The sequence below is a fragment of the Heterocephalus glaber genome, unplaced genomic scaffold (genome assembly GCF_053883595.1).
Source record: "Heterocephalus glaber isolate CG9 unplaced genomic scaffold, H.glaber_assembly_v1.0 deba00000347, whole genome shotgun sequence".
Lineage (NCBI taxonomy): Eukaryota > Metazoa > Chordata > Mammalia > Rodentia > Bathyergidae > Heterocephalus > Heterocephalus glaber.
The window spans coordinates 4269781-4284163 of record NW_028258143.1 but is presented as its reverse complement, the minus strand read 5'-3'; the positions used below and the strand labels follow the sequence as shown (position 1 = coordinate 4284163).

The 14383-nt window shown below is 36.3% G+C and overlaps 1 protein-coding gene across 4 annotated transcripts in view; it reads left to right on the top strand.

The window, feature by feature from the left end:
• The window catches only part of Kynu (kynureninase), a 123625-nt gene that overhangs the window by 22241 nt on the left and 87001 nt on the right, over positions 1–14383 (top strand). For all 4 annotated transcript variants that reach the window (XM_004836128.4, XM_004836127.4, XM_004836129.4 and 1 more), the window contains one exon: positions 2073–2155. In XM_004836128.4, the coding sequence (XP_004836185.2) occupies positions 2073–2155 (83 nt within the window). The remainder of the gene's footprint in view (positions 1–2072; positions 2156–14383) is intronic.

The following is a 14383-nucleotide window of genomic DNA, read 5'->3' as shown; positions in this document are numbered from 1 at the left end:
CAAATATTGCTCATACACATCTTAGAGAACACACCACGCATGGGAATGATTTATGCTGTAGTAATAAATTAACTCTCTCATGCTCTCTTTTCTCTTTTCCAGCATTTGTAAAAGAAGATTGTAGCTATGCAACAACTACTTTAAGCAGCTTTGAAAGAGAGTAATATAACATTTTACTTAACTCTAATACATATGTTTAGAACTGCAGTTTAATCTACATCAACTCTTTCTAATGACAGGCCACTTTACTTCAAGTTTATCTGGATAACGCTTTTTAAATGCATTTCACTACTACAGGCTAGCAGGCTGACAAAATGAGGAAGCAGACTTGATATGTGATTTTTTAAAGGGAGGGAAATGCCAAACTGTACAGGAAGTAATGAATCTTTAAAGATTATTGCCATGTATCTACCAAAGTAAGGAGTAGGTGGCATCATGTTCTGAGATGTAAATTTTCTGAGGCAGAATGTAGAATTTTACTACCTCAGTGTAATAAGATGTATTGTGCTATCTATCAGCAAGGGCCATGGAGCTCTATGTGGTTAAAATAAAAAAGGATCCAAGTATCTGCCTTTAACTACCATTTAATGATAATGATTTTTGTCTTAGCATTTATATTGGAAGTCAAGGAAAAGGCAAGCTACAGGCTATTTAATAATAATAACCAATAATTGCCCTTCTCCCTTCCTTCTTAGCAGACCATGTTTATTCTGCATGAAAATGGTCTTCCTTCATGTTAGTTTATATGGTAATGGAAATATTAGTTTAAAAATTGTCATGCACCACATGCTGATGAAGGGAATTTTAGTATTAGATTTTCATTAGGAAAGAAGTCACAGCAAAGGGATATGTGCCTTTTATATGTTACTTCATTTATTTTTTTATGGTGACCCTTTAAGATACATATTGTCATTCATTTGCTTTTACAAATGTGGAGTTAAGCCCTATTAGCATCTAATAAGTATGGTCTCATACCGACAGAGACAGGCAGCTGGTTTGTACTAAGTGGTGAAAGCCAATTGTTCAACATTCAGAATTTTGTTGGTAGCATGAAATTCCATGTCAGGAGAATTTATATCATGAAAATCTGCAAAGGCTGATTTCCTTTCTCCAATACTCCAGTCTCCTCTCCCTTTTTGAAGCAGCTGTGCCAGCCCACTACTGCTGGTTTACTAAATTTCGGTGTATTTAAACACAGGCTTGCATTAAAAAAGGAATAAGCACATTCCTCTCTTCGAAACCTGCAAAGGTTTGGCCTGAGGACAATCTAATTCAGAGATGTATAAGATACAAGTACATAATAGCATGCAAGGCACTTGGACTTCCCTTTTTTCTTTGTTTCAGTTTCTTTCATGTTTGTCAAGTGCATTTTTCTTTCTCACTTAATGGAAACTTCTTGAGACTTAAAGTATTCTGATACATTTGTGTTTTTCCATATGTTCACTAGAATATTTGCTAGCATAATACATATAAATGGAGTATAAGAGATGAATTGCTAGCAAGTAGCAATGTGTTGTGTTGGATTTAACTATAACTAAGCTTATTATTTTCCTTAAAATGTCATTATGAGTAGAGTCACATTTTATACACAACTATTTGACATAAAGAATGTAGAAACATTTTAAAATTTAATTTATAATCATTTGGTCTCTAGCCTAAAAAAGTAGCACATAACTTTTTTGTTTAGATACAAAGTATAAAAGTATGTTACAAGTATAAAAGTGTCGAATATTCTTCAAATTTTTGAAATAAAAGAGAAAATAATAAAGGAAAATAATAACATCTTAGACTTTAAAATATAGCAAAATAATAAAGTAGTATGAGCAATCCCATCCGTCCTCCAACAAAAATGAAATAAAAAGTCAAGTTATAAAATGGGCTTTCTGAGAATTACTTCTTGTTTTTAAAATAGCAATGTTTATATAGTTACTTAAATATTACAAAAACCCACATAGAAATGACTACTTGCCAAAGCTAATATCTGACAACACATACACACAGCCACACATGCATACAGAAACACACACACACACACACAGTTAAGAAATGTTTATGTTCTTTTTCAATTTCAGAGGAGCCTATGGTCATGATGTAGGAAAACGTCCTTGGATTATAGGAGATGAGAGTATTGTAGGCCTTATGAAGGACATTGTAGGTAAGTACAAAATGCACTGAATTTTTTCCCCAATAGAATTGTAAAGATATTACTAGTTACAAGCATAAGAAATAAAGACAAAGTCTTATTGAATAATATCCTGCTTTTCTATTTTAATCCATATTTTTAACATAGATTTCTTCATTTAAAGGTTGCTATAATGGACTATCTTAGTCACTTTTCTCATTGCTGAGACAAAATACCTGACACTCACAAGTTAAAGGAGGAAAGGTTTATTTTAATTCATAGTTTGGAGGTTTCAGTCCATAGTCAGCTGGCTCCAAGGAAGGGAGGCATGGCAGAAAGGCATGGCAGGGGACAAACAGTCCATGGCAGAGTTAGAATGAAGCAACAAACCAGAAAGCAATGAGCCTTCCTTTCCCTTTCATCCCATCCAGGCTATGTGTGTGCCACTCACACCCAGTGTGGGGCTTCCATTATCCACACCCCGAACTATTCTTAACCCTTTAGTTATCACACACACCCTTAATCCATAATCACACACCATAGATACAGCCACCTCCCAAAAGCCCCATCTATGAACACAGGAGGCTCTGGTAGACATCTAGATATGTCACAGCATCAACATAGCCAGGTCATTTGGTATAAAACTAAAAGATACCTATTATTTTTTCTTGAATAATTTAAAAATAATATTTACCCCGCATGTGAAAAGCATGTACCTTTTTTTAATATATAAACAAATTTTACAAAATCAATTTAAATGAATTTTCTATAATATCACTACATGATAAACAATAACTCTACATGTAGAAGTGTAAAACACCATTTTATTCATTTTTACCACTGGGAAAAAATACTTGACAACCACAACTTAAAGGAGAAGAGCTTCAATTTTGTTCATGGTTTCTATAATATTCATTGCATAGTTGATTGATTCCAAGGTAGACAGGACATGATGGAAGGATCTGTCAGAGGAAAATTGTTCATATTAAGGTTGCCAGGAATCAGAAAGAGAAGGGAGGAACTAGGGAGGGAGATATGCCCTTCCAGGTCACACTCCCAATCACCAAGCCCCACCTCCTAATAGTATATTTTGCCTCTGTGATCCAATTACCTTCTAAATGCCCTACCTCTAAACACATGAGGCTTTTGGGGGACATTCTAGATCCGAACCATGACATTCTACACCAGGACCCCAAAAGACTCTTGCCAACCTATTTATCTAAAATGTGTTTAGTCCACATCTAAAAGTCACCAAAGTTTTAGAAGTTTCAGAATTGCTGAAAAATACAATGCCAAAGTGTTCTCTGAGACTCATGGCAAACTCTTAGTTCTGATGATATGTAAAAATCAAAAGGAAAGTTACATATTGCTGATATACAATGGCACAGGATGAACATTCTCATTCCAAAAGAAAGAAAATTATAGGTGGATAGAAAGGAATAGAACCAAAGCAAGAATGAAACCCAAGCTTGACTTGAGGATCAGCCAGAGTAGGACAGAGGTGGGGTTGAAGGTGCCCAGGAAGAATTGGTGGTGAATCACAACTTACCACAAGCCCCTGGAATTAGAGGCAAACTGAATCCATGTAGGGATGTTTAGTACAGAAAACACTACTTAGAAAAGGAACTGAAAAAGCCAACAGTCCACCAAAGTACCATGAAGAATATTTTAAACTGAAAACATCTGGCCAATAAGCAGCTGAGAAAGAAACATAATCTGAACTTGAGAAGAGACCCTAATACTACAGCTGCTATTGACTCACTCTGAGGGAAGATGAGCAGAAGCCCATAGAGGAACAAATTCATCTGACCTTAATCTCTTTCCTGAGGAGTTACCACCAGGCATAACATCGCCCATTAACATAAGTATCAGTAAGAAAAAGCCCAGTAGAAACTTTCATATAAAAAATAAAAATAGGGCTGGGGATTTAGCTCAGTGGTTCTGCCACTTGCCTTGCAAGCACAAGGACCCAAGTTCAATCCCTGGTACCAAAAAATAAAAAAATAAAAAATGAAAAAATAAAATAAAATAAAGGGCCTGAGATTTAGTTCAGTGGTTTCACCACTTGCTGCACAAGCACAAGGACCCAAGTTCTATCTCTGATACCAAATAAATAAATAAATAAATAAATAAAAATAAAAAGTAAATCAAATCATAATCTCCTAATAGCAAAAAATAAAGTTACCTGCTTTTCCTTTCAGATCCTTTAAACCTTGGGAATTACTCAAATTAAACACTTCTAAAAGTGAAGGTAAAGATAGAAATAAAATCAGAGAGTTTTGTGGAGAGTCTGTGTAAAATGTAGGTAAAATGCTAGATTCTCTTACCATACCATGCTTCCTGAAGAATTCTCCGACACCAGGGTGAGTAAGGTTATTATCAGCAGAAGGCATAAACAGGTCCATAGTAAGGATGATATGTAAGCTGTATTTGTCACATCAGGATAACATAATATGAACCATAGACTGGATGGCTTAAATAAGAAATGTCCATTTTCTCACAGCTATGGAGGCTAGACATTTGTGGCCAAGATGCCATTCAATTAGTTTCTGGGGAGGGCTATCTTCCGGGCTTGTACGTGGCCATCTTCTCATTATGTCCTCATGTGGCCTGTCTTTTGTATATGGAAGGGGGAAAAGAGACCTCTGATTTCCTTTTCTCATCTTAGAATAAAATAAGCCTTACCAGATTAAGGCTTCACTATTATAAATTCATTTAATCATAATTACCCATTTATAGATGCTATCTCCAAATATATTGACTAGGGAACTAGGACATCAACTTATAAATTTGGAGAGCCATGACTCAGTCCATAACATATACCACAGTAGGAAAAAAAAGTCAAATAAATGGACTGTAATTTAGTTACCAGAACTCATACAGAAGACAGGACAAGTCTCTGTGCTACGTAGACAATTTAAAGTCTTACCTCAGCAGACTGGGGTTGGGGGGATACCCACACAGAAGCCCAATGGGACCTCCTTACAGCAAGCCCCACTTTCTGCACAAAGAACACATTCTTTTTTAATGCATCCATACACATTATACATATGTATTTATAAATCACAAAAATATATTACTTATTCCAAAAAACTTTTCTACAAGCCAAAACCAGTTCTATTTCCTATCAGTTATTGTTGAGTAATCATTACACTATACTAAAAACGCTATATTCTATGGCACAGAAATAATAGCACATTAAACAATTAAATATAAATCTCTATATTTCAGAATTAGTTCCATTATTGAAGAAATGGGACAGAGGAAAAGCAAGAAGGGAAAAAAAATGAGAAAAGAAGGAAAAAAGGGAAACAAAGTTTTTGTAAATAGGGAGGGGTGGAGGGGTTGAAGAGAAGGGAGAGGAATGGGAAAAATAAGAACCAAGATATATCATGTACAGGTACAAATTCTCAATGATGAATGTGATCATAATGTATACATAAATGTACCAATAAACTTAATGAATAAAAAAAATTTGGTAATGTAGTATTTTGGGGGTAGCACATGAAAGTTGTTGTGTAGGAGCTGAGTGAGGGACTTCTATATGAAGTCCCAAAGTAAGTCTGTGCAGCTCTGGATTCTTGAATCTGGAATCCAGGGAGAGAATCTTTGGCCCAGTAAAAGCCAAAATTGAGGATTTCCTGCATACAGGTTGTTTTTCAGAGCACTTGATCTAGATGTCAGAATTACCTTGAGTGTACATTCTGGTTAAAAAAAAAAAAAAAATCCACTTGAATAGCAAACACTGGATTGCACTTAAAAGTGTGTAAGTAGTTTTTTCATAAAAACTGTCATTTGTGTTCAGTTTTGAAAATCAATTTTGCTCATTCAAATAACTAACATGTAAGCAAATGAAAAAACTGAAAAGCATGTTTGATTAATTTGACCTCAGGATATATAATTTTTTTAGCTCTGAAATTTTTTCATGTTTACAAGGTTTGCTTTTAAAACATAAACTGCATTCTAATCCAATCCTGCTATTTTGTAGTTAATATTTATCATCCTCTAAAGAGGAGTTAGGATATTTATATACAGGCCAGGAAACTAAGGTGATATTAATTAGTGAAATTTATTTATGAAGCCAATAAACCCTGAAGAAAGATTTCCTTTGACTGTTTAAAAGTTTATAGCTCTATTGGAACTTATAAAATGTGCATCTGTTTTCCTGCCCAATAAACATATGCATGTGACATAGAGATAATAGTAATTTCAAAACAGTCACCTCTCATTATCAACTACAATGAAAAAAGTAGAAAGGACTATAAATATTCAGTTTGTTGAGAAAAATAAAAGGAATATACTTTCTTAATATGGAAAGAAAAATATATGTACCTTACCTTTAAGAGTTTTTGTCTGTCTTTCAAAATTCATAAAAAGTCATATAATACATGTACTGGAGTGTTTTCCAAAACCAGCAACCAATTCTGGGCACCAAAAGAGAATGTCCTACAATTCAGATCTGACACTAACTGCCCAGAATCGTTCACTATCTGCACTTAAGGGGCAGCTTCTCTGGACTTCTCTTCTGTACCACACCTATCACAGGTCCCTAGAACCATTCATACTTTTAAGTGACCGTCTGTACATTGATTCTGGTGATCATCTCCTTCAGTTTGATAATTTGCTATAGCATCTCACAGAACTCAAGGAAACACATCACTCACACTGACCACTTTCTAATAAAGGATACAACTCAGCAATGGCTAATGGAAGACAGGCAGACAGCAAGGTCATGTGGGAAGGGGTGACAAGCATGGAGTGTCCTTACATGTCCTCTTACGCATGCCACCCCCTCAGCATATAGATCTGTTCTGCATCTCAGAAGCTCTCTCCATCTCATTGCGCAAGACTTCTTTTTTTATTCATTAAGTTTATTGGTACATTTTAGGTATACAGAACGATAACATTCATCATTGGGAATTTGTACCTTTACATGATATATTTTTGTTCTTATTTTTTCCCCATTCCCCTGTCCTCCCTTCAACCCCTCCACCCCTACCTATTTGCAAAGACTTTTTGTTTCTTCCTTTTCTCATATTTTTTCCTTTCCCTTCTTTCCTTTCCCCTACCTCTCCCATGTCCCCTTCCCCTTCCCCTTTGGATCTTTCTTTCTTATGTCACATTATCTCTCATACATTTTGATCCTCATTTACACTTTTAGTTTCTCACACCAGAGAAATGATTCTGTATTTACACATGTGTGTCTTATTTATTTCACTTAAGAGTATGGCTCAATGTGCATCCATTTAGCTATAAATGTCTAATTTCTCATTCTTTATGGGTGAGTAGTACTCCATTTTATTTTTTAAAAAAACATATTTTCTTTATCCAGTGACCAGCTGATGGGCAATCAGGCTGTTTCCAAGTTTTAGCTGTGCCACTATAAACATGGGTGCACATATATCACTGTGGTATGATTCTTTTAATTTGGGGGGAAGACACCTAGCAGGGGAAGAGCTGAGTCAAATGGAACCTCTAATTCTAGTTTTTTGAGGTAGCTCCATACCAATTTCCACAGTGGTTTTACCAGTCTACACTCCCATCAACAGTGGAGAAGGGTTCCTTTTTTTCCCACAAATCCATCAACATTTGTTATTGGTTGACAGAGCTCAAATTCCAGCCCTGCTCCCAGCCCAGAAGGTTGTGGGCAAGGCTGACATTTCCCACTTTGTAATTGCTATCTTTCTAGTTAGCAGCCCCACCCTGAGACTTTCAAGGGTAATATAAACTTGCATGTTAGCTAAGACGGTTTGTTAGATACATGAAAGACAACCTGTAGGTTTTAGGAGCTCTCTACCAGGAACTAGAAACAAATTCCACACATGTGGGACAAACTTCATTTAGTTCTGCTTATCTTTGTCTTTGAATGTGATATTGTTTAAATTGCACAAGGTTTATTCCAAAAATATAATGAGATATAAAAGAAAATTGTTTTTGAAATAGACAAAGTATGTTGCGTAGACATGAAACTCAATAAAACATATGTAACATCTGAAAGTCTCAAAACTTATATGGGAAGTGCACGCTCACCTTTCATTTGTAATACTTTCAGTGAACAAAAGTGATCTTACATGGATTAAGTGATCATACATGTACCATGTTAAGGTACATGGATTTTTTTCTACAATTCATAATTTATCAGAGAAAATATTCCTACTATATTTAGATTTAGTTATAGAATATGAATTTCCCATGTCTGCAAAAGTGAATTATAAGCAATATTTTATTTACTTATTCATTCATTTTGGTACTGGGGATCAAACTCAGGACCTTGTGCTTGTGAAGCAGGCAGTGCCACAGAGCTAAATCCCCAGCCCCTATAAATGATATTTTAAAAGCTTGAGATACACACACACTCATACAAATACACATGTATCTCTCTCTTTCTTTCTTTCTTTCTTTCTTTCTTTCTTTCTTTCTTTCTTTCTTTCTTTCTTTCTTTCTTTGGTAGTACATGGGGATTGAATCCAGGGCTTTGTGTATAGCACTCTACCACTGAGCTATACCCATAGCCCTTGTAAAAATTTTATTTTGATATAAGGTTTTGCTGAGTTGCCCAGGCTGGCCTCCTGCCTTAATGTCTGAGTAGTATGAATTAAAGTCATGCACCACTGCTCCTGTGTCATTTATTTTTTACTTCAATAATTATCATCTTTCAAATTTCTTTACTTGGAAAACTGTATGTATTAGGAAAATGGTCTTTAAATCAAATTTATAAATCAATTTACTGCTTGCTTTAATAGGAAAAGATTCAGAAAGTTTTTATATATGTGGTGTATGTGTGCACTAAAGAACAAATTATAATAATTTAAAGATCATAATTAACATTATCTTTTATTCTAGAATTGGATAACTCTTCCATAAAATGGAATAAGTATTCCAGTGTGTTATGCAGAAAAGATTGGCATTATAGACATAAAAAGAGGTTAAAAAAGCAGAAACAAGAAAGAGAAAATAGGTTGTTCATTTCAAAGTTATTTCCTTGCAAATTGGGGACAAAGAAATAGATTGGCTAACATCTGGTTACTTTAGGGTACTTTTTTCCAGTGGAAGGATTAAGGCAGAGGGAGGTTGACTGTCTTGGCAATTGAAACCATCATGTTTGAGAAACTGGGTTATCTCTCTAACCATGACTTCTCAGCTAAGTTTCAGCCTGGTGACCTGGAACTTGAGCTAAGCAACTCCATTTTGGTATTTAGTCAGGGATGTTGAGGACTACTAGGAGCTTTGTTTAAAACAATAACTTTCTGAAGTTTTTATTTAATAGTGTGTTCATTTGTTTATTGCAAGGCACATACAGGTACCCTTTTTTATCCTGTTTACTAGGAACTTCTGGAAAAAAGTTGGATTGATATTAAGTTAACAGATTGATATTAATATTTAATAACATTTTGTTGTTTTTCATTGGTACATTTTATTTTCTTGGTTTTTTGCTGTTATTGTTATTGTTCTATTTAATTTTTGTTTGTTCATTTGTTTTTGGTGCTGTGGATCAAACCCAGGCCTTCTTACATGCTAGGCAAGCACTCCACCACTGACCTACACTTGTTAGCCAAGTGCTCTACCACTGAGCTATATCCCTAGCCATGTCATGAACTTGTATCATTCTTTCTGAAGTTGTTATATAAGAAACTGCAAACTCAGAAAGTAGATGTGGTTTAAAATCATAAAATAATTATAATAATTGTGCGGTACATAAAAGTGTACTAAAGGTCAAATTTATTTCTTCCTACTTACTAGGCTTATGTAAATGTGTCATGAGCAAGCAGAAATTTGTATAATTGGGGTAAAAATGGAATCTTCTAGGTTCTTAAAATCACAGCTTTATTTTAGTATAAAATTTCTCAAAAAGAAGTAACAAGAGGATAGTAAAAATTATACATACAAATTGACAGATTGGATAAAGAGAAAAGGACAATGTACATATTTATTCACAGACAGAAAAAGTTTTGGTTTTAGATGTGAAGAAAACTATTAATAAAGCATTTATACAGAGCCAACAATTCCACAAAACATGGAATAATTTTCCTTTATAATTAATGTCATATTATCAAGATGCTAGAAATAGAATTGCTGAAGAATATTATTAGCATTATTATTATGCCTCCTTCTCCCCGGATACATAAAAATCACAAAGGGCTAGATACATGCATTTGAGCTTATAAAAATGTTGCAATATAAACATAAATTCGCTTTATGAAATTTGTGGTTGGCCTTGAAAAAACAATAACCTCTGGCAGCTCTACCCCAATAGTCACAGGTCTTCTATTACATGCCAGCCACCTCCAGAGGCCACAGAAATTTGCTACTTGAAAAATAGAGGTAAAACTCTTGCACTTAGCCTAATTACAGACCTAATAACCAAAGCCACAATAATACTTGCATCTGCTTAATAACATTTGCAGAACATGCTGTGGCAGTTACAAGACTCCAATAACATTCATTATAAAGTAGTAGAAAGCATATTGTGGCCCTTGACAGCTTCACGCTGTGAAAGATTTGAAATTATAATAAAGACACAGAGAGAAGATGGTTATGAGCCTGGATCTCCTGTATGTACCATAAAATGAGTGTATTGTTGTGTTTTTTTTGGTACCGGAGATCAAACTTGGGACCTTGCACCTGCAAGGCAGGCAGAAGCAGCACTGAGCTAAATCCCCAGCCCCTGAGTATATTGTAAATAATGCTTCCAAACATAAATGTGAACAAAGATTATTATTATTTTTTTCCTAACGTATGTAGAGTCAGTTAGTTCATCTCTTTTGATGTCCATTTCCTCATGGACCCAATAAGGAAAATCAGTGGAGACCTTGTCATGTTGCTTTGAAGACCGTATGAGATAAAGCAAGTCATGGTTTTAGAAGTGTTGCCACATGATGATGGGTCCTTCATTGTTAGCTTGCCAGACTTAGAGACAGACAATGCTCACATTTACCTAAGCTTCACCTTCTGAAAAAGCAAACGTAATGTTCAGTAAATAAGTAGCACACAAGTATTTTTGGAGGGTAAGACAGAGCTGAAGTGATTCAAACCTTGGCATTTATTACAGTGAATCCTAGATGATTTTTAAAATAAACATACTTTCAAACCCTGTTCAACTTTCTAGATACTTTTAAAATGTTTGCCCCTAAATACTTGTAGTTTTTGTATTCATGTTAATTCAAAGAAACCTCCTAGAAATAAGAAAAAGAACAACAACAAAAAATAAGTTGAAAGAATTTGTTTACAAAGTGGGGGTAAGGAAGGGTTATTTTCTAGCGGAATGCCAATAATATTGAAATAACGTGGAAGAACAGTGCTGTTTTCAGAAGTGCATTGTGAACATGTGGGACCACATAACTCTGTAACCATAAAAGCTCCTCCAGCCCCAACAGAGTGACTGATTGTGAGTTAATGGTTAAAATGTGCTTGTTAGTTCTGGGACACTAGATAAAATCTGTAACAAACATAGAGTTCCTAAGTGAATTACTTGACTCCTTGTTTGTCCGAAACCGACGTTCTGATGTTCCGGACACACCTATCTGTAAGACAATCTGCAAACATCTTTTGACCATCAACATTCTTTTTTCTCTTGCTAACTTCCCCTGCAACCCCCTATAAAAACAGCCTCGGGCTCTGAGCCAGTTGCCTCTCTAAGCTACTTTGCTTTGGGAGTGCCGTCTGGCCAGACTAATAAAGGTCTGTTTTACTTTCCAACTTGTCCAGTGTGTTCCTTCCTGGGTGTTCTTCACTGCAGTCAGCTCCTCGGATCCTTTGGTAAGGCCCTTGGTCTTACAAACCCAAAGAAATAGGCAAATTTTCTTTTGAAAATAAACTGCAAATCAGTTAAATTGGAGGTGCTTTGATACTAAAAATGCCTGACTTTTGTGAGTTTAGGTAATATTTGGAATAAACACTTCTGTTTATGTTTTCAAACTTCACTGCAGTGAGGACTCTCCAGTGTGAGTTTGAGTTAATTTGCCCTGATATATGTGTGGATGGACATACATGTAACTTCGTAGTGTTCCCATGAAATTCCTAGAAAAATATGAGGTAAGCTAAAATGGTACTGTATTATTTGGAGGATCAAAATTTCCCAGAAATCCATATTTTTAATTAGAATATAATATTGAAGCAAGATAGAATGCCTAAATTTCTATGCGAAGCCTTCAACCTGACATTTCCTGCCTCTTCCATTTCTTTTTTTTTTTTTAAGAATAGGAAAAATTTATTGGGAGAAAGAAAGCTTCTGCTCAAGAGAGACAGAAGGGGGACCAGAAAGTGGGTTGCCCACCCACCCCATGGTTCAAAGATATTTTATACAGCAAAGCCATGTGGTGAGGCGGGTACAAAGTGGGACAAAACTATAAGACCCAGTGGAAATTTACAAGGTGGGTATGTGGTGGGACAAAACTAAGACCAACCAATAAGATTACAAGTACAGTCATCCAGATAATACTGATTAAATGGGGGTCAAATAGGGGAGCAAGTCCTGTAGCAAGCATACAAGGATTTTCAGTAAGGGTGAGAGTCAGGGATATTTACTGGAGAGGCTGGGTTAAGACCTTGACCCCTTACCCAGGTGATTGATACCTATTTAGAATATCAATCACTGCTATTTATTCCCAGGGGAAGCACAAGGGTGAGCAGTTTCTCTCCTTTTACAATTCTGGCCTTCTGTGAATGTGTCTTGATTGTCCTCCATGTTAGCTCCTTGCTGTGTTGGCTCCTGAAGGGCTGGTCCCCTCTAAGTGCATGGAAGATATCTAATTAACTTACCTATCTGCAATATTCCCCCCTCTGAAGAAGTACCTCTAACTTCTGTGAGAAGGCAAAGGGCAAAGACCGTTCTAGCTACTTTGAACTGAAGAGGGTCATAGTTGTCATCAGCAGTTAGAGTTACTGTACAGAGAGTCTATCTAAAGGCCCTCAGTAGGAGCCAGGCATTGTCATTTTGGTAGCCATATAGTTTTGAGTCTGGAGGAGACAAAGCCAAAGAAACAGTTAATATATAGACCAAATTATAAGGTCAGCAGGATTGCTATGAATATAGCCAACAAGGGTTTCCACTGGGAGGAACTAGTAATAGCCTGCCACAAAGAGGATAAGGAGAAGGTCCAGAGGACTTCAGAATCCCAACATAGAAGTCCTATTATATAGTTTAGCAGTTATAAGCTGTTTACAAGGTCGATCTGGTGGATCCAGGTAAAAGAAATCTAGCACATTTATCATTGGTTCCATTTGTATGACTGCTTGGAGTTTGGCAGCCTCTAAGCAAGAATAAACAAAACTTTTAAGAAATAGAGCATGTGTAATCTAAGCATGAGCACACTAGAATGAGAGGGCAGGTTGGGGAGAAAGTCACACTTAGGAATTGAAATAGTGCTTTTAACCTGCCAGCACTTACATTCTTTCATTGATGAAGGTTGTGTATGTATGTCTGATACTTTGTCATAAATCCCTCTAATTTTAGCTGTAAGAAGATAAGAGACAATTTGAAGAACAAATTTCATTTAAGAAATTTAAAACTCTAGCTGAGCTCTTACAGATTCTACCATAGTTTTTTCCCAATGATCCATAACTGTGATCAGCTACTCATTGTCAGGTAAAAGGGCTGAAAACCAAGACAAGACCAGGCCACAACAAACCTTTATTAGGGGAATAGATCTGCCAAGCTGTCTCTGAACAAAGGAGAGACAAAAGCAGCATGGCTGGGGCAGGGAGAGTCTTTTATAGAGACTGGGGTGGGGCTTGTAGGGGCTGAGGTGGGCTTGAGTGAGGTAGTGATCAGGGAGTGGAGGAGCCGGTGACATCACTAGATGGTAGGAGGTGAGTGAGTATTAGGCTACTCTTTAGGTGGGACCAGGGGCATGCTGGGAAGAAGGGTTTGTTCTTTGGTGGGAGCAACCATCTTGGCATGACATCACACAGGAGAGGGGGCAAGGCACCATAGGAAGAGGGCAGCTACTCTCCATAATAGCTGCTGAGGTAGTGGGAGACCCATCACTCATGTAGCTAGAAATTGCCAGAAGGGGTCAGTGACTAGAGCTCCCTTTTATATCTACCTTTATTACTATGGCATTATTTTATACCTCTTTTGGTAATTCTTTTCTGCTGGGTATTTAAGACCAAGTTAAAGTGAGACCTGTCAATCAGTATGAACCTCTTGCTATCTATCAAGGTCAGTTAAGTCTCCTCAGGTATTGCTTTGGAACCATGCATAGAGTCTCTCAGCTCTTCTGTCAGTGTCAACTGTCAGGATGAGTCACATGGCCTTGCTTG